Below are 27,835 nucleotides of genomic sequence, written 5' to 3' on the forward strand. Positions count from 1 at the left end.
GAAGTGGAGATTATCAATAGTGTACAAGTTTTTGTTCTGGTCCCTTTCTCTCCCACAGTTATTTTATGCAAAATGCTGTCAAACAACACTGTTTCTCTACAAACATAATATGAGCTACATAACATCTGTGAAATTCTGATTCTTAACTCACTGCACACAAAAGAACTGTTTTTATACAACAAACCCCTGAAACAAAAATTATATTTACTCATTTTTGCATTTATGTATCAGTTACATATACAACACAGAAAAATGAATAAGAAAGGTGCTTGACTGATATCAGCATGCTGTGCCCCAAAAATAGTGAATTTGTATCCTAATGATTAAGGTCACTAACAAACATAAACAACACAAGTTTCAGTCACTGTTCTTCTGTTTGATGCAATATCAATTCATAACCTGTATGATAATACAGTATTAGATAACAGCTGACAGATTATAAATGATATCTAATCACCTGACGCTATGTATCAGATCTTAGTGTCTTATTCTCATATCAGCTGGTTGTTTTTACAGAAGACTTTGAAAAAGGTACAGGATGTTTGCTGCAATTCCTTAAATTTTGATTGCTTAACCTGACTGTATAGCTCATTATTAAGAAATGTTATTATAGCGACTATAATATTTTTGGTATTCATAAGATGACAGGCCTTGGTCTTCTTGGTGGAGGGCATGGTCTGATATTTGAAGGCAACTTTGGTCTGTTTGCATAAATATTTCTATTGGTAAAAGTTGTGAACTAAGATTAAGTAAGTAGCAGATTAGCATGGGTTTTGCAATTCCAAAAGTGCACCGACCGCACCAAAATAACCCTGAAAAACACAAATAAAGTGACTGTGAGTGGTTTTATTAGATATTGTATTATAAAGCTATTGTAATGACTCACACACACCTCATGTCGCAGGAACAGGGCTTTGAGTTGTCCTTTGCTCCAGTAGTCCAAAGCATAAGCGAGGAGCTTCATGGATAATGTGTTCACTCGCAGAAAGTTTCCAACAAATACCACTCTTTCAATGTTCTAAATGGAAGAAACTCATAATAAGCATTGATTCTGAAAACGTCATTCTTTTAAGAGGAGTTTCCCAGGAGCTGAATGGCACCTGGTCTATCATAGCCCTGTACAATGCTGCTTGATCCAGATTCCACAAGGCAGCACCGTAAAGAGGCTGACAGACAAGGGCAAGGACAACATAATGGTGATTTATAGTGTGGACGTGCACGTGTACCTCGTTAAGTGCACACATGCGCGTGATTGAGCCGATGTTGTTCGTGATGGTGACTAGTGTTGCTCTAGCCAGATCCTCCTTGGAGACTGAGTCTCTTTTCTCCTTGCACATCATGTTCCCAAAGCTACAAAAGAAAATACACACACATATTGATTAAACTGATTAACGCCTGTTATCAGCAATTATAAGCAAGCTGTTTAATCCCAGTCAAGTCATTGTTTAGATGTAAGCAAAGCCTAAATTAATTATTTTTATCATACAAAGACATTGTATATCTTGACAAGACTTGGATTAAACCACTTGATTGATATGGATTAATTTAGAAACACTGAAAACATTAAACACAGTTGAGGTCGAAAGTTTACATACACCTTGCAGAATCTGCAAAATGTTAATTATTTTACCTAAATAAGAGGGATCATACAAAATGCATGTCATTTGTCATTTAGTACTGACTTGAATAAGATACTTTACATAAAAGATGTTCACATATAGTCCACAAGAGAAAATAATAGTTGAATTTATAAAAAAATACATGCACTTGATTCTTAATGCTGTGTTGTTACCTGAATGATCCACAGCTGTGTTTAGTGATAGTTGTTCATGAGTCCCTTGTCTGTCTGAACACTTAAACTGTCTGCTGTTCTTCAAAAATATCCTTCAGGTCCCATAAATTCTTTGGCTTTTCAGCATTTTTGTGTATTTGAACCCTTTTCAAGAATGACTGCATGATTTCGAAATCCATCTTTTGACACTGAAGACAACTGAGGGACTCATATGCAACTATTACAGAAGGTTCAAACACTCACTGATGCTCCAGAAGGAAACACGATGCATTAAGAGCCAAGGGGGTGAGAACTTTTTACATTTGAAGATCAGGATAAATTGAACTTATTTTGTCTTCTGGAAAACATGTAAGTGTCTTCTGTAGCTTCTGTAGGGCAATACTAAATGGACAAAATCATGATATTTAGGCAAAATTTACACATGAAATGTACACATCTTCATTCTGTTCAAAAGTTTACACCCCTGGCACTTATCTGCCATTCCTTCTGGAGCATCTGTGAGCATTTGAACCTTCTGTAATAGTGAACAGCGGGCAGTTTAACTGTTCAGGACAAACAAGGGACTCATGAACAACTATCACTAAACAAAAAAATAAAAAATACAGTATTAAGAATTAAGTCTATGTAAAGTCTTGTGGACTATATGCAAATGTCTTTTATGTGAAATGTCTTATTCAGGTCAGCAGTAAATAAAAAAACAACATGCATTTTGTATGATCCCTCTTATTTTGGTAAAATAATTAACATTTTGCAGATTCTGCAAGATGTATGTAAACTTTTGACCTCAACTGTATATGCCTGTACCTGGAGGCAACAGCCCATCCTGGCAAGCCAAATCGCTCATAGTCGCCACCATAGATGTCCTTGACTAGTTTATCTACACGTGTACTTTCCCCTTCTGTGGCCATTGCCAATGCCTCCTCAAAGGTGGAGCATCCAGTCAATAAGCAGCAGAGCCCGAGGAATGTACCACCACCAAGACTGAAGGAGAGACACAGAACAGATTCCCGTGGATTTACAATAAAATGCTCATTTATTTTGTAAAACTGTTTAATGCAATATTATTAAGTCATGACCAACCTGGTTCCAGTAACACGCTTGTAGTTGTCTTTGGAATATACAGCTAGTATGCTGACACCAGAGCCAATGTTGACAAGCAGCAGAGGGTAGGGGTTCTCCAGGTTGTAAGCCTTCTGCTCGCAACGCTCAGGGTCTGTTGGGTGCTCAAAATAGTAGCATTCAGGTGGACCACTTGAAACCACTGAATCAATATACAGAACCCCCTTTATTAGACAATCAAGCTCATCCAGCTTCAACAGCTTCAGATTGGCCATCTAAGAGAGGAAAGTCACAATGAAGAAACAAACTAATCTATATCTTCGACAGCCTGAGGCCACCATTTCATTTTTGGGTTATTTATTCCTTTAAACAGATCAAATAAAATGTGAGCTTGGACACACCGTAAGGAAGTCATCCTCATATTTAAATGCACCACCTCCAGTGGCACAAAGGGTGGTGTGCAGACTAGAAAAGTGCTTGTCTCGGCCCATCTGCAGGAAGGCAGGCAGCTCGTGCGTTGGAAAGCGAATGAAGTGCAGGTTGCCCTTGCGGCCCCAAAGGGTGAGGTCAGAGAGCTCCAGGTGAACATCTCGTATACCTGTTTTGCCGTAGGCGGTGTGTGAGGTGAGATAACGACGGATGCTTTTCAGACTCTCCACCTCTTCCTGTTCTTCTTCTGCTGTAATGTCTTTGGGTTCAAAGTAGACCAGCTTCACCAATGTGCCACCAATGTCCATGCCAAACCATGGGAAAGCTGGGGACCAATAATAGGTAAGTGACAAATACCTTGTGCATTTCTGTGGGTAAATAAGAATGAAGCTCACTTCACTTTTTTAGGGAATAAAAATCCTTTAACTATATATGAGCCGTTTTATTTTTTTGTTCATTTTCATTGAGGTTGGCACATTTTCAGTTATGATTTAAAATACACAATAGAGATTTAACTGGTTTTGAAACATATTTTTCTAGTAATTAAAGAGATTTGTTTTTGCACAATAACGTGGATAACATAATTAAACGGTTGCATGATGAGTCAACCCCATATTGTGTAAAAATGTAGAAAAATGTCACAAATTTAAATATTACATTTTTGGTTATTAAATATTATTACTCTGTACCATTTTACTACAGTACTGCGTCCCTTTTTGATACCAAATATGTTAAGAAAACCATTTGCTTATTAAATTCATTTGCTTAATTAAATGCATACCATATGTTAATATATGAACTGTATTACGTTTAACATGTCAACACTACATTAAAATTGAGAAAATGTGTCACATTTAAATACATTTTTTGATTATTAAATGTTTAAATTATCAAATGTTACTACTATTTTACTACAGCACTGGATCGCCTTCGATATATGATTCCTTAAGAAAACCTTAAGGACCATTTGCTCATTAAATTCATTATTTGTATATTAGATTACAATGCTACATCATTTGTAAATATATGAATCGTATTACGTTTAATCTAACTCTAATCTATCGTCTAAACATAACATTTAATTTCAGGATTAGCGTATGTTATGTTTTCGCCTATTAACAGGAACCCAATTTACATTTTTCCTAGCAGTACTATGATGCCAACCGTGAGGGCACAAAATTGACAAACACGGCTATAAAATGTATGACTGCTAGTTTTATTTATGTATATGTATTTGACATTTTATCACTACGATTTCACCGTGGCATCAGCTCCGTTAACCCTGTTATCTAGCGCCATAACAAGATGGTTCACCTACGCGGCCTGTTCTTTTTCAGCGAATCGAGCCTCAGCATCGCCGGCGTCGATTTTGACATCCGCTGCTCTTGGAGTACACTGCCGCCGGCCGCTGCGCTGTCTGCACCCGGTGTAGCAATTATGCTACATGACGTTTCCGTCTTTGATCGAAGCAGCTTGAGCGCTGTCGGTTCTTCCTCTTGCTCCTCCGCACATCCCTCGCCGTCACAGTAGAAGCCGTTCAGCTCCATTATGCCTTTTACTAAAAATCTCTACATCGATTGTTGCGCAGAAAAATTACAGTTAACATATATAAACGCATTGCCGGTATTTCATATTGTCATTTACGTCTCCATAGAAAATGTTTACGTCTCTGTGTTTACAACACAAGCACAGTTACTCGAATCACCAATGAATGCTCTTCTCCCCTCAACTGAAATCGCAACGAGCCAATCAGGATCTCATTTCGGTTCATCCATTCCCTCATTGGCCAGCACGTTGTCTTCTTCAACAGCAGATGGCGCGCTTTACTTAACAACACTACAAGCGTTTGGTTCACAACTTTTACCGCCTTCTATGCTCTGACTGACCAGAAAGACTCAAGGTAGAACGTTTTATTTCAGAAACTGTTCTGGAAATCATTAGGACTGTGCATGATTAAGACCAGCACACAAAAAGCAAAACAGCAAAATAGCGTAAGTATAAATATTTCCCTGAAACACAGTATCTAGCAGACATACAGGCCTAGTTAAAAGATCAGAAGTAACATTAACACATACAGTGCATTTAAAATCAGGTTCAATCATTTCATCAAAAAGTGTGGATAAAGTGCAGTTGCTGATTAAAAATGACATGAATTACATTTAAAGTGTACACGTAATTCATTCAGAGTCATTCACAATGTTTACTTACAGTAGAGGGTTTTCACAACGTCATCAATCAGCCATATTGGCGGCACTGTATATAAACAATGTCACTGAACTGAACGAAACTCGAATATTTTGCTGATTAGTGCTGCTGAAAGTGGTCAATTATTGTCATGTTTTAGGGTGTAGTAATCGGTTGGACTGGGAAAAACATTAAGAGTACTACAGACTGCCAAAAGTTTTAACAAATCAAGGAGAAGGGTGCAAAAAACTATCTCAGGAACAAAGGGCATTTGTGGTTGCCCGAACAAAACCAGGAATTCCTGGACAAGAATCTTGACAACTTTCATGTTTGTTCTTATCTTTCCCCGTCAGGTAGGTAAAATATAAGGCTAATATCTTAATTAATACTGCTCTGTGTGTCTTTACCACCTATTAATTTTAGTTTGTCAATATATTGTACCCTTTCCTGCTTTCTATGTCCTTCTCTACATGATTTAGCAATTTCCAGCCGTGGTTTAGACAGTATAAACGGGCAAAACAACATTTTCAGTAGTACCTTAACTGTGCAATCTGTGCATGCTGTTGTTTACATGTAAGTGTAAGTGCTGGTCCTCTATATGTTGCAGTTTACCCTTACACAGATAATGTCAATAATGATAATGCTAATAGCATGAATCTTATGTTAATTCTGCCGCTCAAACGATAGGGCAATGCTGCTAGCAACCCCAAAGTACATAAGTTTGAATTTCTTAAAAAATATACCTGGAATACACTGTAAGATAAAAGAGTCAAAAATGAAAATGATCTTTTCAGCTACATATCAAAGTATTACTGTTGTGAACTGGACATTGAGACTTCTGCAGAAAACGCTTGTTGTCAGCAATATAAACAATATAATCTAATCTTTCACACATGGGGCACTTGGTTATGCTTGTATTTAGCTTAATCTGTCTTAATAGTCACTCCACTATAGGTACCTCTTACAGCAGACATTAGGAGAATGCATTTGATTTTGTCAAAAGTGAACAGCGTCCTGTGTGTGCATGCACACTTTGAAACTAATATGGGATGGTGATGGGGAGTTCACTGAAGCATCTGTGAATGAAGCTTCATGAAAAACAAGATAAGTCTGAGAACAAACACTCTTGCGAGTCTTCTGTGAGGGAGCTAACGGAGAAGGTTGGAGCAATTGTCCAGTCCATGTAATATGTTCCAAATGATTTTTTCATAAACGTCCGATAGGTTATGCAGCAGCTCCTTATATTCATGATCTGTCACACACAGGATGTTTTCTTCCAACCTTTCACAACTCACAATACATCAAATTCTTGAACACTGTAATGCAGGGGTGTCCAAACTCATTCCTGGTGGGCCACTGTCCTACAGAGTTTAGCTCTAACCCCAATTAAACCTTGATATATAGACTTGGTATATAGCACAAACATGGTATGTTTTGTCCTTTTGTGAGATTGAAAGCACCAGTTACTGTTGTTTATGGGAAAGAGCATCTCAGAAATTTTGCTTAGTCCCTTTGTGTTTGACTGAAAAAGAAAAATCATAGTTTCTTCATGCAACATGAGAATAAGTACATGTTTAGAATTTCTTCATTTGTGAGTGAACTTCCAGGCCAAGAACATAGCAGACAGACCAATCCCTGTAGCAGCAATAAGGTGGAAGTTGTTTATCCTGAATAACTCTTGGCGCCCCTCTCCTCTCTGCTCTGGCCTAGCAGCATTGGATTCGTCCTCTCGAACATTGATGGTGGTTGACTTTGTACTTTCACGCTCAGGTGGCTCAAGGAGATGAACTGCGCTTTCTGTGCCAGCATAGTTCAGGGCATGCTGGTCTTTAGAGCTGACTCTGTGTTGCAAGATGCTTGGTGGCTGACCATTCATATTTTCAGCAGATGGCTCTTCAGCAAACCGAATTACATTGATCTGTGTATGACTTTCACAGAAAGATTCATAGTGGTCCTCCTCAGGCTGGTTAGAGGCTAAAAGAGCAGCAGCGAATGGAGGGTCTTGAAAAGACTGAGTAGCAGAATCAAGGGAAGCGGAGATCTGCTCTGAAGGACTAGTAGACTGTCCAGGTTCTGTGGAAGGCACTATTGCTCTGCTGATCTCCAACTCATCTGAAACCACTGAGCAAGGCTCCTCTTGCAAGGGAGAAAGATTCTCTGCTCTGTTCTGCTGCAGTTCTTGATGCTGAAGTTCACCAGGCTTGCTGAAATATTCTGTTTCGACAGAAAAGGGAGAGTGCGTAACCACCTCAGCAGGTGCAGAAGATGTTGCCTGAGCTGTTCTGGTAGAATTTGTTGAAGCATCCAAAACTGGCAATTCAGCGGTGTTGTTCCTTTGAATGACCTGCAGAGAAAAGAGAAGATTAAGCCACAGATGAACCATTGGAAAAACTTTGAATTGACCAGAACCTTTTAATAACAAACTTGCTATGCCACAGTTTAGCATAAGAACAAAAGTAAAGTGGCTTGAGTTGAGCATTACCTCATTTGCAGTTGGGTCAGAGATCTCTTCTGGCTCCTGGAACGTCCTTTCCAGTCTCAATGGGGGATTGGTGTCTTGGACAGGAAGTTTCTCAGAAGTGTCAATATCTTTGCTGACTGCTTTCGGCATTTCAGTCTTCTTTGACTTCGGTGAAGTCTGGGAGGTGGTGTAAGGCTTTTGGCTCTGAGAAGTGGAAATGTCTGAGGAGGATGCTTGAGCATTTGAAGTGGAGAGGAAAGCCTCACCAGTTGATGAGGGGACGGTGGTTTGGTCTGTTAAAGACAAGCCAGCTAAACTATCTAAAGCAGGTGTTTTGTTCTCAGTTGGGACATTTTGCTGAACAGGTAAAGCAGGAGGAGGTTCTTGAGAAGGAGCTACAACAGGAGGTGTGATTTCAGCTTTGGAAACTGGTTCAGGAGAAGGTTCTGGAACTAGAGTAGGAGGTTTCTGCACCTGCTGTGTCACAGGAGCAGGAGCCGGAGCCGGAGCCGGAGCCGGAGCCGGAGATGGTTCTGGTTCTGGGCCTGCAGCGTTAGAGGGTGCAGTAGAGGGTGCAGTTGAACTTGCTGGAGCTCCCCCTGAGGATGGAGTCAGCAGAGAAGGAGTGGTCACTGGGACTGTATGAATTGTTGCTGTGGTCACGGTTGTTGTGGCACCAGCTGAAGTATAAGAAGGAGCTGGAGTAGGTGCTGGTCTGGGTGTAGGAGCAGCAGGAGCAGCATTTTCTATAGGTTAAACAAGAACAAAAAGGCATTCGTAAAATAACTTTCTCCTTTTCATAATTTGCTTTGAACACAAGCAAGAAAGCTCTTACTTGTGATGCCCCTGATCCTGTCATAAATAGCACTCATCTCATCAGCCAGCTCCTTATATTCACAGTTCCGGAGTGCAGTGATGAACTCATCAGGCCATTTCTCTCGCCTGCGCAGATTGTCCAGAAGTGTCTGCATAGCAATGAAGTTTCCAGAGGTGTCTTTCTTGGCTTCAACCTCTTCCTGCAAAAACACATTTAATTAGTAAACAAAAAAAATAGATTGACTGAGCCGCTTACTTTTGCATATCCGGTTATAGTTATGATGTTATTTGTAGTTAAATATAATTCAGCTTACCCTATCACTGAGTGTGAGGCATGGCAGGTTAGGCAAGATCTCTCTCACTTTGACCAATGATGAAAAACGAGCCAAATTCGGCCTGATTGCCTCGTTATAAAATTGATCCCGTATATATGACATCTTTGCACTTGTAAAGAGAAAAAGAATATAATTCAATGGCTTATAGTTATTAATCACAAAACACATACTTCAAAATTTATAGTGGTACCTGCTTCAAACTGAAAATCAGTAACCTCTTCTTTGTGTCCCTGAATCTAGACTCCAAATCAGACCTGCGAAATAAATTATAGAAAATTATTGTGAACAGTTTAAAAGTTCATCACTGAAGAGCGGATCATATGGGTTTTTGAAAAATATATTTTTTGCAGTTTGTAACGTTGCTATTCTTCATTGTCAACTAGGTGCATGATGAATAAATATATTGTCTCTCAACAGAAAGAGTCGACTTAAGGAGTCGTCATATCTCGAATCTTCTGCCTGTTACTGATATATGTCACTCAGTAACACATTACCATAATCCACGCCTGCCTGTGAAATATGAACACTCTGACCTGCCAACAAACACTTCTACTCATGTTGAGAAGATGCTGTGCTCTGTGCTGTGAAAGCAAGTTTGTTTGGTTTTCATTGCCGGAAGATGATGATGTGAAGAATCAGTGGTTAAAATACGTTTTTTCCATGATACCTCAGCAGTACAATTCAAACCTTTTGTTGTGTGGTCGTCATTTTACTGAGGACTGCTTCTTGAGTTTAGCGCGGTATTCGCTAAATGCTTGTCCATGAAAGAGAAGTCTGTACCTTCTTTGTTTGGACCAACAAACGTCTCCACTTCCAGAACAACAATTTACAAATAATTTACTCACCCCCTTGTCATCCAAGATGTTCATGTTTTTTCTGTCTTTAGTCGTAAAGAAATTATGTTTTTTTTTTTTCCCATATAATGGACTGCAATGGTGCCCCTACGTACTATGGAATCACATCTAAGTTCATCGTCTGTGTACTCTGGCTCAAAAAAAGGTAGGATATGGCGAAAAACTTCAGAATCATCCAACACCTTTTTGTTTGTAAACAGCATTTGAATTTTTACTTCCACTTCCAGGTCGCGTGTGACCTTTTGACGTGTTCCGCAGTACGTAGCGTCGTGGACACGCATCTCAGAGCTAGTGCTACACAAGCTTTTGTGCTTGAAAAGTATACAAATTTTTATTTTTAGAAAAAAATGACGGATCGTTTCGCTAGATAAAACCCTTCCTCCGCGGATGGGATCGTTTAGAGCCCTTTGAAGCAGCATTTAAACTGCATTTTGCAAGTTCAAAAACAGGGCACCATTGAAGTCCATTATATGGAAAAAAAATCCTGAAATGCTTTCGTCAAAAACCATAATTTCTTTACAATTGAAGACAGAAAGACATAAACATCTTAGATGACAAGGGGGTGAGCAAATTATTTGTAAATTGTTGATCTGGAAGTGGACTTCTCCTTTAATACGTTATGTGTACATTTTCAATTGAGTGTTCAAAATATCAATTTTTTTGTGCTAATATGTAATGAATACCTAGTGGAGCTTTTCCAGGTAAACCATTATATTACTTTCTTACTGAAATAGTTCTCATAATTAGTTGTGAATCCACTATTTCCTCAGAATGTGTCTATTAATGTAGACTGTCATTGTTCTAATTACTTTGTTTAATAATATAGAATGTAGACATATTTTGTTTTACAAACTGCATCGTTTCATCAGTTAGTTACATTAGCACATTGCTAAAGCATCCACCGTTATTGTTTTGTGAAGTGTTTACAGATTAGCAGTTAAACTTTTACTGTGGGCACGATTCGCTTGCATTGTATACTGAAAGACCAATCACAACAGACTTGGCCAGCTGACCAATCAGAGTAGAGAAGGCTTATGGAAGGGAGGGGTTTACAGACCTTAAGCTAAGAACTGCTTTGAATGAATACATTTGAAATCATTGCAAAATGATTCTAATATTAAATGTATATTCTGAGAAAATTAGCTTAGATGCATTTAAACCTGTTGTAGGGGACTCCAACATAATATTAGGACACTTTAAAATACTATATGACCTGCTCTTTAACTTGTTAGGTAATCAGCTAGGCAGAGTGTAGTCTACTGACAATGCTAGAAATATGATTGCATCATCTCTCCATCCTGCTTCAGCACTTCTGGATGTGGGAAGCTTTCACCCAAAAGTGAAAGTGAAAACTGGTGCATGCGTGAGAATTTTAGGGAAATCCTTAAGTTTCCATTTGGCCTTAATAAGAAAATAGATTAAAACAACAGATCAAACAGAAATGCATTTGATATAACTGATGTCACATAAACATTTAATTAGATATGAGTAATGCTAAGCAGATATTGCATCATTTTTGCAACACTGACTCATCAATACAGGGAATGTCCCTGAATTGACTTTCATCTTATCCACTTTACATTTTAAAAAACATTTGTCAAAAAAAAAAAAAAAAAAAAAAAAAAAAAAAACTGTTATTTTAAATGCTTTTCTGTTTTTTTCAAATTATTACCATTCTTCAGAGCTCTGTCCATTTTTGGTTTGGCAAATGTGTTAATGACTGTTAATATACTGTTTGATGTGTTTGCTTGTAAGGGCTTGTTAAATGTATTTATAAATTATGCAATCATATAATGAGGACATTTTTAATTTGACGACAGATCAGAGCTGTACCTCCTATAGACACATGATATTATTCACTTAATTAATATGCTAAGCTTCTGAGTACATGTACAGTATATCTGTAAATAATTTTCATTTGTCTTAAACATTTTAATTTGTGAATGAATCAATCAAAGTATATCCTTGTGGTCTTCTGTGGTGATTACTTAAAGGGGTCATCGGATGCCCATTTTTCACAAGTTTATATGATTCTTTAGGGTCTTAATGAAAAGTTTCTAATATACTTTGATTAAAAATTCTTATTGTTTTCGTAAAACAACACCCTTTTTACCTTGCCAAAATGAGCTCTGCAAAAATCATCTCATTCTAAGGGGTTGTTCCTTTAAATGCAAATGAGCTCTGCTCACCCCGCCCCTCTCTTCTCTCTGTGGAAAGACGGTCTTGTTTACATTAGCCGCATTTAGCCGCGTTTACCCGCTAAGCTTCCTAACCACGTTATAAGGAAAGGCAATCGCAAAGATTCATAAAAATGCTTATACTCACTTCTGCTGTAAGTGAAGCTGGATCATTAATGATTTGCGCGAACATATACGGATATATGTAGATTGGGAGGCGCATTCCCTTTACAAACAAACGTAATCTACTGCATCTTCAGCGGCTCAGATGTTGGGAGTAAATGACGACCACTATGTTCATTATTACATCCAGCAAGACAACACCTCAATTGGAGATATTCTAACTTACATCCCTGCTCTGGCATCGAAACAAGGAAAGTTACTGGACTGTGACAGCTGGTCTGAGGTAAGAGCTCATGTCAATCAACTATTGTGGGAGTGGCCTCTGTGGGTGTGACGGCACGCCGACAGGCATCTGAGAATGGCTCAATTTGAAAAAGGGAATAATATTTTTACAGATTAATTAAAAACCACTGCATAGATTTTTATCATTATAGGGTAGATTTGTACATACACTGCCAACACACATTAATGTTCAATCAACATAAAAGTGAACTTAGCATCCGATGACCCCTTTAACCTGATTTTGATATCCGCGTATCAACTTGCAACATATAAATTAATTTGCCTTTATAATAATTTAAAAATAACCATATTTACAGAACCCTATTAGCACATTTAAACAATTCACACTTAAAATGGTCTAAAGTAGGCCTGTTATCTAACAAATAAGTGATACAGACTTATACTTAAGTATTTCTGTATGCTAGGGAGTGCAAAACTTACGTGAACTGGACATTACCCTGCTGGTTGAAAAATTAATGATCTCCAAAGATCAAAGCAGAAAACTACTGCTGTTCTGCAACCACTAGTACTCTTTCCCTCAAAATGCTCAGTTACACATATATCTGCTGTTCCTAGAAGGAGGGAAATCATGTACAAAACTGTAAGATGCCAAAAGCCAATGGTGAAGCCCTGATTTTCAGTTTTCAGTGACCTATGTCATTTGACCTGTTCAGGAAAAAAAAAAAATTGGGGCATAAACTACAATGACACACCTACTCATTATTATTATTATTATTACTGTTTTATTTCATCATAGCCAAAAGGAGGACCCAAAAAACAGAAATTGCTGTGTAGTGGGAACAAATTATCAGAGACTGTGTTTTCAGTCTGAATCCTAGTCTGTTTGCACTTAAACAGCTCAGCAATTATAATCTGTTGTCAGACTCAATGACCGCTCTTCTAAACTAAGGCAGTAGCAGGTTAATCCATAGTTCACGTCCTATAAAGGTCAAACATGAAATATCTTAACTGGCACAGAGTTATTATCTGTCATCTTGAAAGATAAGAGACATGCACTAAGGGTCCATGCACTCTCCTAAGCCACACTAAGTTAGACAGGTAGGCAGGTGCTGTCCTTCCTCAGAGGTAATGTGCAGCCAGCCAAGTCTAAAACTCTTCACAGTTTCTAATAAATTATTATAAGGTTTAAAGCACGAGGTTAAAGTCACAATGACAGACTGTGTAATTGGCCGATGTTCAAGGAAACTGGCAAACTTACACTCATGCGGAATGTCCTCTAAACGACCGCACCATTTCCCTGTAAAATCTTGAGGAAACACTGTAAAGTACTTCGAGGTGACTAGGAAGCACCTACTTGTCTTGATATACAGCATACCATACTTTAAAGTATGTTATACATTGTGCCTGACATAACTCATGAAGAATAAGGACAAAAGCAACCTTTGAATCTCATGCTAAAGTGATTACGAAGAGTTCAGCGAAATATTATAACCAATATTTGAAGTCGATTTACCGGGAAAAAACAACTCGCGGGAGTCGGAAGCACACAAAACGTGCATGTAAACGTCCTAAATGATTAAAATCAGAGTTTATATAACACTTATTTACAAGAGACAGCCCGCCTGTTTGTAAGTGAAATCGCCACCTTCACTGGTGTGCGAGCTTTATGCAAGAAAGACATTAATGCGCGAAACGCATGTACAGTATAATTTACGCACAAAACCACTAACACCGCCGAAATGTGAAAAGTGTTTGATCTTACCCTTTAGAGGAAGGTCAGTCTATGAGGTCCTTCGCAGATTGTACCACTAAGTTTCGATATGCACGTCTTCCGTTTGGCGTTTAAAGCACAGCCCTCTCCTGTCATCACACGCTGTTTGTCTTTTTCATTGGATCTCGGAACTGTGTATCAACTTGTTACAATATTACGCCTATAGGTTCTCATATTTCCGTGTTGCAAGTATAATTTTGGAATCGTTTCAGTAGGACAAGTTTTTAAATAAACATAACCATTATTTTTATTTGTATCATTTTGTTGGCAGGTGCAGCGGTCGGAGGGACAAACCGATGTCGAAAGTAGATTAAATGATCCCAAGTCAGGGAGACTTTGAAATACATGTCTTTCGTAATTATACAGCTGTTAAAGGTATGACAGTTGTAAAGCCGATAAAGACGCCACTGATAATAGATAAACTGAGGAAGGGAGGGGAAGGATATGCTACATACTGAACGTGCCATAAGCTACTAAAGTTCATTTTACGGGTCGTTTTTGTGCCCCGGGTGGTTTTGCCACGATCAAAAATATAAATATTAAATTTGTACAAATATTGTGTCCAATTTCAGCCTTAATTAGAGAACTGATTTTAACATTTGCTATAAAGTTAGTTGTTGCATGAGTGCGAGTTGAACAGTGTGCACACTGCGCAGGCGCGCGTTTCAGACATGCGCGTTATATGCTTGCACATCTGCAGTGTTGACAGAAAGAAGTGACGTTTACTCCTAAATATTCAGACTTTAGTGATTTGCGATACTAATCTGAAAACCCTAAAGAGAGCGATCATCTGGGAGAGTAAAAGCTTTGAACCGTTTACACCATTAATACATTTGATATATTACAAACAAATGTGTTTCGTTTTATTGTTGTTTTAATAAGATGTAAATTAACAGCATATTTTGCAGTCACACATACGCCTTATTAATATATAATTAGTATAAAAATTACTGTCCTGTCCATGATACAGAGGGATCCTGTCTTCTGCCCCTTGAGCTTTCTAAAGTTGAGTAGCCCTAGTAGACATGGAAATGGAGATTTTTGGCATGTCAGCTAAATCAAAAAAGAGAAAGCAGGTGCAGCAGAGTAATACATTTGTAAATTTTGGTTAAAGACACTGTTGGTTCTTGGCTATGAGCAAATACTGTCATGCACAGTGGAGCTCAAAATTAGAGAACAACCTGCAATATCCTAAATTTCAGGATCACCAGTCCTATTTGAAGTCATCCTTACAGGAGTAGAAGGGCAGTTTTTTTAAAGCATATTTCATAAATTTAATGTATTTTGAAGCACAGTATAAAAACTTTAAGGTGACTGAAACCCTGTGACAGGAGGTTGTCCAGATGAAAGCTAAAGGGATGACATTTTCAGCCATTGCAAGAGAAACTGATCATTATGAATCTGCTATTTCTTGAATGTTGCAGGTTTACAATGACACTAATTCATTCAGTTCCCCTAAAAAACTGGTCGTCCACATAAGACAAATACACAAGGAGACAGGATAATGCAGAGACTCAATGGGGAATCGGTTCAGCGCTGCAACTGGAATTGCTTGCCAGTTCTTTATTGGAGCATGTTGTTTGGACAGAAGAGAACTGGTCCAAAGTTTACTTTAGTGATGAGAGCAAGTTTAAATTATTTGGGTCTGATGGGAAACATTTTGTTTGGCATCAAACTGGGGAAAGACTGAAGCCCAAGAGCGTAAAGAAGTCAGTGAAGGGCAGAGGAGGAAGTTCTGTTCCTTCCCTGCAAGCATCTCTCAAACAGCCTGCAATTTTCATGCAAGACAATGCCCCGTCACACTGCAAACAAGTATAGCAGTTCCTCAAAATTTTAGTTGTAATCTTCTTTCGTGCTACAGTGGTTACTGTTCTCTAATTTTGATCAGTGTGTTTTCCACAATATCAAGGTTTTTGTTGAAATGCCTTGGATATTTTGTAAAACATTTTAGTGGAACGGTGGTATAACTACAGCTAATATTCCTTTCAATTATGAGTTATAAAGATTACCAAATATTTACAAAAAATAAAAAATGTATAGATTGTTCTGTAATTTTGATCTCCACTGTTATATGTATCAATGGCCAATTCACCAATTCCCCCCAGTTAATGTTTCTCGAAATAGCCAGTAGATGGCCCTGTAAGTACAGAGTGGAGCTGTACTCTCAATTTCTTGTCTCTGTCCACCTGAATTCCCACACTGACTGCATCTTTCACTCTCTTCACTGGTAATGGCTGTTATACTATAGAAAATGCATAATATGAGCATATCTCCTAAAGCTACAGCCAACCTCTTGTGTTTGTGTGTATATGGGCCACTGAAGGTAGAATACTGTGCTTGTTAAATCACAGGCTTTATATTTAGCCTCATGTCAGAGAAATCTTGGCAGATTTTTTGTAAAATCTGCCAAGATTTCTCTATGACATAAGGGCATGCTATACCCTGGTTTCACAGACAAGGCTGAAACTTAGTCCCAGACTAAAATGTAAGTCTGAGCTGTTTCTACTGAAAGAAACTTGCACTGATTAATCTTCAAATATGTCAGTGCCCTTGTTTTGTCTCAAGATGCACACCTGTAATGTTTTTTTTTTCTATGCCTTGTTTATAAAACTATGAACTACTTGAACTATGGCCTAATCCTGGATTAGTCTAAGCCCTGTCTGTGAAACCAGCCCCATAAGTTATAGATTAGCTGTACAAAAAAGTATGTTTAGATTAATGTCGACCCTAATTGACAAGCTCCTATGTAAAAGTATTCCAATCACATTTGTGGAGATTCATTGCTGGCCTATATATTGCATGTCACAGCATGCTCACTCTAGAATGTTAAATGTAAGGGTGTATTTTATTGTAGCCAAAGAAGCTTTTAGTTGAAAGTGATCTTTTAAAAGCACCTCTTGCAAAAAGCACCTAAAGCTAATCATTCATTTGGCACTAATAGAGCCTACACTAAAATAGCATCCACTTTGAGCTGGTGACCAACAATATAGCATGCTCAGTTGGTTCTTGTGGGCCATGGTCCTTCCTTCCAATCCCTATTCTTTTGATAAAACATACAAATAAAGACCTATAAATGATTAAATATATAGTATATAGTCTGTATATATAGTAAAAAGAATGCAGTGCATGCAAGCAAACATATTTCTACGTAAACGTAACTTTTTTCAACAAATCACGTTTTGAATTACTAGCACTTACATTCTAGGTTGCATTTGAAATCAACAACAAAGGGACTAAACAACACACATTTTAATGCACATTTTTATTGTTTACATCTACTTAAAACATTTCTTAGTGAAACAGATTCTGAGTCAGAACATAGATTAATTAAATATACAACAGACAAAACAGAAGCAGACTAGTGACAATAAGATTCTTTACTTCATAAGAAAAGAAATGTAACCTTTTTGGCCTTGTGCAACTATGCAGGGCAATCAAAAAAGCTTATCATAGTCAATACATACATTTAGTCAATACATGACTGCACAGTTTGTTACAAGCTTGGACCAGCTTGGACCAGAAGCTAGATGCAGCTATCATTCTCCAAAACACAGCTATCATCTTAAACTAGATTTTCCAGCACAAGTATAACAGAGGTCAAAGGTTAGAGTTGAACATTGCTTTGAATCTGTCGTTCCCATGGTAAAGGGTCACTATCCTCTGTGACTGTAGTGTTTCGTCGTTCGCTCCAAAAGTGTTCGAGATCCGGGAGAGTTTGACAGGACGCATCTGAATGCCTCTCTTTTATGGTCACACATCCTCGCTCATCCAACACCTTCATAACCACTGTGCGCATCTCATTTCCATTCCCCTCAAGTTTTAGTCTGTGTTTATCATGTCGACAAGCCAAGCGCGAACACAGATTGCTAAGATTTTCTCTGAGGGGCACGTGCATGGTGAGAAGAATGGCGGGAAAAAATGCGCTGCTCAAGTAAACGCACACCTGAGCGAAAATCAGCAAACCAATTGAAGGTTTGCAGCTTTCGCCAGAGCTATGGCGCATCCACACCCAAGAGACCCATTCGGGAAGCATCATCAGCGTGTTCACGGCAATGACGCTTAAATACATCAAAGAATTCTCATATTGACGTGCAAGAAAAGACTCATCGTGGGAACTCGGTTTGATGAGGAAGATGGTCCTGATGTGGCACACGGAAGAGAGGATGATGGGAAGAACGTAGATGCCCAATGGTAGCATCTTACTGAAGACTCGCATTGCATCTTGGGAGTGAGAAGTTAATTCAGACACACACAGACTGATATTTCCCTCATCTTTTAACCTGGAAAAAACAATATCAGGAACTGGAAACACGAGCGCAACCGTCCATATGATCGCTAAGGTTATCACAACGTTCTTTCGACGGAAATTTGACTGCTCCTCAGCATGACTGGAAAAGTTATGACGTGCTTGACTCGTCGCTAACAGTGTAAATGCTTTTACCGCCAGACAACTGTGTTGAATCCACTCTGTAGTTCTGCAGGCCAGTAGTCCGAGTGTCCAAGTGCGCTTGTAGTATGTGACCGCACGTGCCGGAGCGCACACAGAGAGTAAAATCAAGTCAGTTGCACTCAAGTTGGCGAGCATAACATTTGCCTCGGATGCGCTCTGGCTGGCGAAGACGTAGATTAGTACCACAAGCACCAAAACATTCCCACCAATCCCAAGCCCACTGATTGTGCTGAGAATACCCGGTACGATTATTTTAGTATCTTCACCTTCTAATTGTTGAATGCCGCCATCAAAACTCACAAATGTGCTGTTTGCTGCCATGTCAAACTCCATGAGACGCAATCCAGTAGGAACTACTCTGATGTGGATGCACTTTGCTGCGCTGAATTCCCTTAGTTGCGCACGCTTGATTGCAGATATATTTTAAGAGATGCCATTCAGTGTCGTCAAGCTTCAACGTCATCGTAGCTGAAGGGAAACACAAACCTAGATTTGTCTATTGTGTGTTTGAAACACAGTAATGGCATTTCCTCCTCTGCTGAAAAAAAAAAAAAAAAAATCACAGACCATCACAGAAATTCTAATGGTTTCTACTACAAATACCATTACAAACCATCAACTTTTAACCATTAAAACCATTATAAAATGGTTTTCTGTAGTGTGCTTTGGGACATATTCCATTAGAATTTATAGTTTTAACAAGCCACCAACTGAAGGTGACCAATTACCACTAGAGTTACGGTTTCTAATAAAAACAGTACAATTCCCATTATAATCAGTAAAAACTTGACAAACTCTGTGATGTTTTCAATTATTTTTTACAGCACCACTTGAACTATCTTGTAATTTTGTGGACTGAGTTTTGCTACAATGCAAAAGGTGACATTAATGAACTTTTTAAGGTAATTATCAAAACATACATATGTCTCACTGTGAAATTCATCACCTTGATCACCCAAAAATGATATTTGCTAGAGTTTACTCACCCTCAGGCCATCCAAGATATAATGAGTTTGTTTCATCATAAGAAAAGATTTGGACAAATTTAGTATTACATCACTTACACACCAGTGGATCCTCTGCAGTGAATGGGTGCTGTCAGAATGAGAGTCCAAACAACACATAAAACATCACAATAATTCATACAAATCTAGTCCATCAGTGACTATCTTGTTAAATGAAAAGCTGCTTGTCTATAATCAACAATTCTATCCTTAAGGCATTTTAACTTTAAACTACCACTTCTGGCCAAAATGTGTGTCCATAATCTATAGCAATGCTTCCTCCAGTTAAAAAGTCCCTTTGTTGTCCTCAAAATCAATCAACATGTTGCTGGTAAATAGTGTGTGATATGTGCATATTTTTCTCCTAATTTAGATGACATTATTTTAGCCAAACATGCAGTGTGTTGCTTCACAAGATGTTAACTGATGGACTTCAGTTGTATAGATTACTTGTGGATTATTGTGATGTTTTTATCAGCTGTTTGGACTCTCGTTTTGACGGCACCCATGAGCAAGTGATGTAATGCTAAATTTCCAAAGAAAAAACAAACAAACTCATTTACATCTTGGATGGCATGAGGATGAGTAAATGTTCAGGAAAATTTCATTTTTGAGTGAACTGGTCCTTTAAAAACTTCTTTATTAATAAATTAAGTAATAAATACTTATATTGTTAATTTAGGAAAAACTTAAAACTTACTTTTTATATTTTAATATAAAAAAAATTACATCATCCTTTATTGAAAAAAGTGCCTTGTTTGTACACGTATATGTTTATAGTACATTCATGTTTATTCTTTCTGTATTCAAGCACCTTGTGGTTCAAAGCCCCTGCAGTCACTCAGACCTGCTTTTACATTTCTGGGCCAGTGTGTACATGTGCTTTCTTCTTGTGACATAGTGCCCTTGGCTTTGCTCTCGCAGTTTCTAACAACAAAGAAAGAGCAAAAAATGTTCGCTTAATGTGCACAGGACAGCTGAGGAGGTTATTTTTATTTCTCTTGGAGAATTTCCCGGACGGCGAAAGTAATGTTTTTACTTGAGGGAGCAAGTTTTATCAAAGATGTGCCACACACACACACACACACACAATCTTGTTTTTTCTCTCAGCTGTCAGTCAGTGCTTTTAGATGCATGTATTTCATCCCCCTGGGTCATTAGAAATCTCTTAATAACACTCTTTGACATAAACAATGTGAAAAATCAGGGCAGCATATTCGATGGAGTGAAATCTTAGCAGAAAATCAACGAGAATTTTCTTATTCATTTGGAAAACACCAAAATATGATCTCTGACTGAGACCAACATACAGATAAACAAACCTAACATCCATCCATTTATTCTACAAACTGTTATGCAGGGTCACAGGGATGCTGGAATAGATCTCTGCATGGATGGCCAGTCCACTGCAGGGCTTAAATAAACTTTCTTTCCAATGTAAAATATAATTTGAAGTGTATACTTTCCATGGAGCACTTGTCTTATGTGATCTATAATCAGTGACTGAGCCTCCAAAATTTGCAACAGAATTCACCATCCCAAACTTGAATTAGTAATAATGTTTACAATAACTTAAATGGTTCAGGGTTTGCATAAAAAATATCTGTTATGCAAACTCACTTGAAAACTGAATGACCCTGGCTTAACTTAGCTTTACAACTTATCTTTAGAATACAGAATAGTATTTTTTTTTTTTTTTTTTTTTTGTATTGTCAAATAGAATCACAAATTTCATACAACTAAACAATAATTCAAACTGTTATATATTACTATTACAGTTATTATTTTTTAATTTATTAGATTTTATCATTTTTTGGGGGGGGGGGGTCTTTTTCAATGTCTGTCTGTTTCAACAACTAAATGTATTTTCCCAAGCAAATATACAATAAAGTCTTTTTTTAGATGATGTGAATAAGCACAATTTCTCATGCAATTTGAAAATGATTTTCTATGTAATTACATAACATTTTGCAACAGTTCAATAACAAATTACACAAACTAATTACATCAGTAACAAGTTAAATGACACAAAATATTCAGTAATTCACGAATGTTGAAAATCTTAATCGTCCATGGTTTGAATGAAAAAGATTAGTAATACATATGTTCATCCGAAAGATGGCAGCAAAGTCCATAAAGCTAAATACTATAACTGTTAATTAAAAAAGAAAATACTACTATAATACAACATACATTAGAGACCCTCTACACCTTAATATTTTAATAATGCTTGTTGTGAAATGATTTTGGATAGTTAAATGAAGTGGTTATCCTCTTTTGACAGAGATCCCCAGCTTTTAATGTTAAAATGATGGCTCTGAGTCAAGTTGTTTCACACATAAGTGAATTTGTTCTTGGAACAGTTCAGTCCAGAAGTAGCTATAAGCTCACGGCGTTATTTCCATATAGCCACATTCTCTAGCTTTAGCAAGAGAACACTTTAAGTTACTTAAAAACACTTTCTTAAAAAGAAGTGTCAAACTCCGCTCCTGGGTGGCCACAAATTTTGTTTCAGCCCTGGTCTAATACACATAGCCTACCGTAAGTCTGATAGACTTGATTGACTGTTTTTTAAATTAGGGTTATTCTGCAGGATTTTGGCCATGCAGAGGCTGTTTAACACCCCTGGTTTAAAACTTTGAGTGGGAAAGTGGGACGCCATAAGCGCGGGAATAGCATCATTTTTATCTTGATTCACGCACATATACTGTTATGCATTCCCGCGCTAATCTCGTCGGTTATCTGTGGCGGTGTATAATAAAAAGCGCTTATCCCGCGCTTGGCCGCAGGGCGGGATTTCTTCCACAAATAAGCTACTCAGCACATAACCCGGACGTTAGGTAAAAAAACAGAAATTGACTGAAATTAAAAAGGAGAAAAGTTAAACGAAATGAAGAGTTCAATTGGGAAGAGATGAAGAATAAATAGAAGTCATTGTAGATAACGCATACGCTATTTGCTCGTCTATTTAACATTCATTGAATTGAATAATCCGACCTTATTATCGTAAATAGCCTGCATATTTACTATGAATATGCTAATGCGTGTTTGCTGGAAGCAGTCTATGGCGTAATAATTTTTTTCATCAATATATGCATATCTCCTCACGTGTAGATTCACAACATCGCTGCAGCTCTATAGAAAGAAACTGATTTGTAAGGAGGGGAGTATCCTTTGTCTTCAACCATCTTCTGATTGCCTCTGTTCTAGCCATTTCTAGCTGCTCGCCCGAGGCCAGGCAAGTTACATTTCAATCAGTAGATTCATTGGAAAGTCATTACCCGAAACTAGACGCTGAAAGGCATGACGTCATTAGCCGAACTCAGCGCTCATTAATTGGCTGTCACTTTGCATACGAATGGCGCTTGGGCCCTCGGCCAAACACCCGTTTTATCTCTTTCTTTTACGGAAAAATAATAGACAATTTATCATTAATCTAAAGCTAGAAATATTAACAAGTTAAATGTCATTTCCTGCGCTCCGTTGTGTTAATCCTCTCCTGTTGCTTTTTGTCCTCAAGCGCTCTGCAAGCGTTTCCTGAAACTCTTTGAATATTCTCTGACTGTTGCTTTATGTTGATATTTACCCTTTCCTTTCCATATTACTAGCACTCTCACACCGGACATTCAGAAATATGCTCTAGTAAAGCTCAGTCACTTAAACTTTACAGCTTGTTTATTATCATAATGGCAATAAAAATAACAGGAAGCCAAACAGGGTAAAACCTAAAGCATGTAAATATAGATCTTAAGTTTGCCATCATGATTGTCAGTTGTTTTATGTGTTTACAGGGCTTCAACTTTGAATTCTGTGTGAATGGCATTTGAAATTCAGATGTAAGTGGAAGAAATGTTTTGGAATGAGGCAAACCAACTTAAAACATAAAACATCACATTGCTAAAACTTGCTTGTCTAGATTTCCTAACACAAATGTCAGTTCCTGGAGGATAGTGTCATTACAGAGATAGTTCACCCAGAAATTCTGTCATTAATTACTTACCCTCATGTTGTTCCAAACCCGTAAGACCTTCGTTCATCTTCGTTATTGCTTAATTTTCCAGCAATTTCTTTCAGAAGTGAGGATCCATATGTCCTACTCACTCTGAAGGCTAGAGCCCTTAAAGCAGGGGTGCTCAACCCTGGTCCTGGAGATCTACCTGCCTGCAGAGTTCAGCTCCAACCCTGATCAAACACACCTGAACCAGCTAATTAGGATCTGAAGGAGCACTTGATAATTACAGACAGGTGTGTTTGATTAGGGTTGGAACTAAACTCTGCAGGAAGGCTGATCTTCAGGAACAGGGTTGGGCACCCCTGCCTTAAAGAAATAATTTACCCAAAAATGAAAATTCTGTCATTAATTACTCACCCTCATGTTGTTCCAAACCCGTAAGACCTTTGTTCATCTTCGTAACACAAATTAAGATATTTTTGATTAAATCCGAAAGCTTTCTGACCCTGCATAGACAGCAATGTAACTACCACGTTCAAGGCCCAGAAAGGTAGTAAGGACATTGTTAAAATAGTTCATGTGACAAGAATACTTTTTGTCCCAAAATAACAACTTTCTTCGACAACATATGTGGTGCTGCTGACGCAGGAGCCGGCATTCTGACATAGAACCTGGATGCGCTGCGACTTGTATTCAATCAGATGATGCATATGCATATGTCGAAGTACTCTTGAGAATGCACATCGCGGACTTACATGGAAGAGAAGAAATTGTTAAATAAAGTTATTTTTGCTTTCTTTGTGCACAAATTTGTGCACAGTATTCTTGTAGCTTCATAAAATTAAGGTTGAACTACAGATGTCACATGGACTATTTTAACAATGTCCTTACTACCTTTCTGGGTCTTGAACGTGTCAGTTGCATTGCTGTCTATGCTGGGTCAGTAAGCTGTTGGATCTCATCAAAAATATCTTAATTTGTGTTCTGAAGATGAGCGGCCTTACGGGTTTGGAACAACATGAGGGTGAGTAATGAATAAAAAAAAATCATTTTTGGGTGAACTATCCCTTTAAGGGCTCTGGCCTTCAGAGTGAGTAGGACATAGGGATCCTCACTTCTGGAAGAAATTCCTGGAAAATTAACTATTGTTAGTTAAAATGACTTTACAAGTCAAAGATGGAAAGGTAAATAGAGCACACAGAAAAAAACCTATAAAGAAATTACCAATTAAATCAAAATTTCCAAGAAAATACTTACTAGTTTGAGAATGGAAAAAATATGATTTTCATCTTTATAACTGTGACATATTTTATCCAATATGCTGTCCACAGTATATATAGTACTACATAACATCCCATTTTTGTTTAATGAATTAAAGATTATGCTCAGTTAAAAATCAAAGGATGTGGATACATAGGTTAATGACGTTTGGCTTTCAAACCGCTAGCAGATGCATCACTACCGATCTGTTCGAGCACAAATCAATCAGCAGTCAAGGGCAAAGACCAAAACAACGGCAGACACACAATTCACTCAGATTAAGACAGCAGAGTTTAAAACAGTGGTGCCAGACGAGCATGTTCATAAATGAACTAAAATCCTTTTGATTAATGCACAGAGATATTCGCCTTTGGCTTTGACACAAAGTGGCTTGTGGGGATGATGGCCTCCCACTAAACAAATAAACAAATGACACCGCTAAACCTGCAGATGCTCTTCGATTAGCTCCCAGGTTTAATCCAGGGTCACACAGAAGTGAAACACATGTGTGGGTCAATATGAACATGGGAAGAATTGATAAAAAGGGAAATCAATTGAAATGTAAATTTCTAACATTTTGGGTTACTCAAAGACAGTATTTCTGTTTTAGTAGAGAATATCTTTATATAACAGTTAACCAAATATTTTTCCTCGCTCAAGGGCAAATCCTTAACAGTTTCATAATCAATATTTTCTGCTGATGATCTCCCTTGACCTTGCGTTGACCATGACAATAGACCTTGAAACCGAGACGAGGAGAAAGGTTGTGTGTTTTGTGTTTCCAATTATCTCCTGTTATACTCAGTCGTCTTACACATAAATGCACACAGATGGCCAGGAGGATCACAATTTATGATGTTTGTGGGGATATGCCACCCATGATCATGACCACAGACCCGGTGACCTTTGACCTGCCACCTCTAACCTGCTCAAATGTGTCTGCTCATTGTGGTGTCCAATCACAATAGACCTCAAGATCAAACCCAAGTGTCTATTTGCCTTGTCTAAGCTGTTAGATAAACACAGGAGATCACTGACAGATTGGACCATTATGATTCAAACACGGACCCTCATTCAAACTCCACAGCACAGTTAGCTCAAAAACCCAAAGCAAATTCAGTAATCTTTCTTTCTGTTTTTCAAAAGATCATTCGTGATTGAAATTAAGTGAGCTGTTCTAAAGAGACATCTGTCATCATGGAATGATACACAGATACTTGGAAAAGTGTGCATAAATATGCCTCATGCATATTTGTTGTTTTTCCTTTTATTCTCAATATTGAAAGCCATTATTTGCATAAAATCAGTTTTCTTCATTGGGGTTTACAATCTACTTTTTTTTTTTTTTTTTGAATGTCGTTTTGAGACTTTGAGCACTTTAGTGGGTCACGTGGCTTTGTCATGGGGTCACCTTTGTAAATGTAACTTCACTATGCATGTAACATTTTAGTTTAAATTTCAGAATAAAAATCTGTTAAAATTATCTGTTATATATCTATATAATTGATAGACGTGTGTGTTTTTAGGTTACTCTTTTATTGCCATTTTTACTTTATTTTCATGTAATTGTGTTTTTGTTTTTTGCGTAATTGTTTTTATACTGTAAGGTGTCCTTGAGTGTTGATAAAATATATTATTATTATTATTATTATTATTCATTTATAGTTATTGTGTGTTGTGCAATATAATTTTTAACATATTCAAACATGTATACTATTTCATTGCTAAATCAGATCTGGAGTCTACACATTTTTGATTTGAAAACCTGCCAGTGGAGGGCAGTGTGACTGAATAACATGTTGGAAGATTTGTAAGTTTTTAAGTCTTAACAAAATTACTATGTAAACTTAACTCAAAGACTTGTGTAGCATAAACCAAACTGAAATGAGTAAACTGCTATCAATTTAAATGGTGTAATTTGTATGATGTTGAAATCCCAACAGACCACGGAACTCTAACAAGTCTTCCTCTTTTCTAATCGCATTTCTAAAACACAAAATGACACCTTCAACATTTACTCTTCCCATCACTATATCTGTGATCAATAGAGGCTTTGCACTTGTGTCACAATTTGGTCAGTTACCCGGATGCGTGGCCATATTGGCACTACTCAGACGTAAACAACAGCATGGATTGCACGGTTAATGTACTACTGAATATGTTGTTCTGCTAAATTTATGCTGTCTAAACCACAGAAAAATGGAAGCTGCTAAATCATATAGAGAAGAACTCAGTAAGCAGGAAATTGAGCAATATTTTGACAAACTAAAGTTAATAGGTGGTAATGATATGTACAAGCAGTATTAAGATATTAGCCTATACTTCACCTACCTGACCGGAAATGATAAGAACAAACACTAATGTTGTCAAGATTCTTGCCCTGGAAATCCAGTTCAGTTTGGCCAACCACAAACGCCTTTTGTTTGTCAGTTTTTTGCACTCTTCTCCTTGATTTGTTATAAGTTTTGGCAGTCTATAGTACTCCAAATGACCAATTAGTACAACCCAAAACATGACAGTAAATGACCATTTTCAGCAGCAATAATCAGTAAAACGTGAATTTTGTTCGGTTCAATGCCATTGTTTACATTCAGTGCCGCCAATATGGGGGCTTAATGATGCATCCTGAAAACTTCAAAAAGAATAGCCGAACATAAGTTCACAAAATATATTGTTTAAATTGCTACTGCCTTAAGTTTTTATTTTGGAATAAATGTAAAATGCTTAGGAACACTAACTTGATGAGATTCATACTTGGTTTTAATAAATGGAATATTGTTAATGTAAAAATATAAAATATTTTTTAATGGCAGTGTAACTATAATGTTTATTTAACCAAGACAATGTGACTGGGACATTAATTTACATTTAGCCTATATATACAAGTTTAAGATCTGGGTAACGTGATCGCTTGAGATCATTTGG

The 27,835-nt window shown here is 37.6% G+C and overlaps 3 protein-coding genes across 3 annotated transcripts; all 3 read right to left on the reverse strand.

Moving 5' to 3' along the window:
• Positions 1–417: 417 nt before the first annotated feature.
• pank2 (pantothenate kinase 2) lies at positions 418–4,998 on the reverse strand. Its single transcript, XM_051126762.1, has 7 exons — positions 4,599–4,998; positions 3,253–3,605; positions 2,873–3,126; positions 2,597–2,773; positions 1,227–1,350; positions 893–1,018; positions 418–812 (listed from the first exon to the last, which is right to left on the reverse strand). The coding sequence occupies exons 1-7, from the start codon at positions 4,825–4,827 to the stop codon at positions 762–764; spliced, it is 1,314 nt and encodes a 437-aa protein (XP_050982719.1). The 5' UTR covers positions 4,828–4,998; the 3' UTR covers positions 418–761.
• Positions 4,999–5,175: 177 nt separating this feature from the next.
• mavs (mitochondrial antiviral signaling protein) lies at positions 5,176–14,340 on the reverse strand. The gene is made up of 6 exons (XM_051126759.1): positions 14,236–14,340; positions 9,267–9,330; positions 9,056–9,185; positions 8,761–8,941; positions 7,947–8,671; positions 5,176–7,808 (listed from the first exon to the last, which is right to left on the reverse strand). Exons 3-6 carry the CDS (start codon positions 9,176–9,178, stop codon positions 7,050–7,052), a joined length of 1,788 nt encoding a protein of 595 aa, XP_050982716.1. The 5' UTR covers positions 9,179–9,185; positions 9,267–9,330; positions 14,236–14,340; the 3' UTR covers positions 5,176–7,049.
• Positions 14,341–17,604: 3,264 nt separating this feature from the next.
• LOC127175498 (G-protein coupled receptor 151 protein) lies at positions 17,605–23,830 on the reverse strand. Its single transcript, XM_051126604.1, has 2 exons — positions 23,699–23,830; positions 17,605–19,229 (listed from the first exon to the last, which is right to left on the reverse strand). Exon 2 carries the CDS (start codon positions 19,025–19,027, stop codon positions 17,849–17,851), a length of 1,179 nt encoding a protein of 392 aa, XP_050982561.1. The 5' UTR covers positions 19,028–19,229; positions 23,699–23,830; the 3' UTR covers positions 17,605–17,848.
• Positions 23,831–27,835: the final 4,005 nt, after the last annotated feature.

Source organism: Labeo rohita, chromosome 13, assembly GCF_022985175.1.
Source record: "Labeo rohita strain BAU-BD-2019 chromosome 13, IGBB_LRoh.1.0, whole genome shotgun sequence".
NCBI lineage: Eukaryota > Metazoa > Chordata > Actinopteri > Cypriniformes > Cyprinidae > Labeo > Labeo rohita.

What these genes read in the sequence shown, in the direction of transcription:
- mavs (XM_051126759.1), bottom strand. Translation starts at nt 9,178, where the DNA reads ATGTCATATATACGGGATCAATTTTATAACGAGGCAATCAGGCCGAAT. An exon ending in CAGGATCAGGGGCATCACAA is followed by an intron (nt 8,672 to 8,760) that starts GTAAGAGCTTTC and finishes TTTAACCTATAG; the next exon opens with AAAATGCTGCTCCTGCTGCT. An exon ending in CTGACCCAACTGCAAATGAG is followed by an intron (nt 7,809 to 7,946) that starts GTAATGCTCAAC and finishes TTTTCTCTGCAG; the next exon opens with GTCATTCAAAGGAACAACAC.
- LOC127175498 (XM_051126604.1), bottom strand. Translation starts at nt 19,027, where the DNA reads ATGGAGTTTGACATGGCAGCAAACAGCACATTTGTGAGTTTTGATGGC.
- pank2 (XM_051126762.1), bottom strand. Translation starts at nt 4,827, where the DNA reads ATGGAGCTGAACGGCTTCTACTGTGACGGCGAGGGATGTGCGGAGGAG. An exon ending in ATGAGGATGACTTCCTTACG is followed by an intron (nt 3,127 to 3,252) that starts GTGTGTCCAAGC and finishes TTCCTCTCTTAG; the next exon opens with ATGGCCAATCTGAAGCTGTT. An exon ending in GCATGTGTGCACTTAACGAG is followed by an intron (nt 1,019 to 1,226) that starts GTACACGTGCAC and finishes TCTTCCATTTAG; the next exon opens with AACATTGAAAGAGTGGTATT.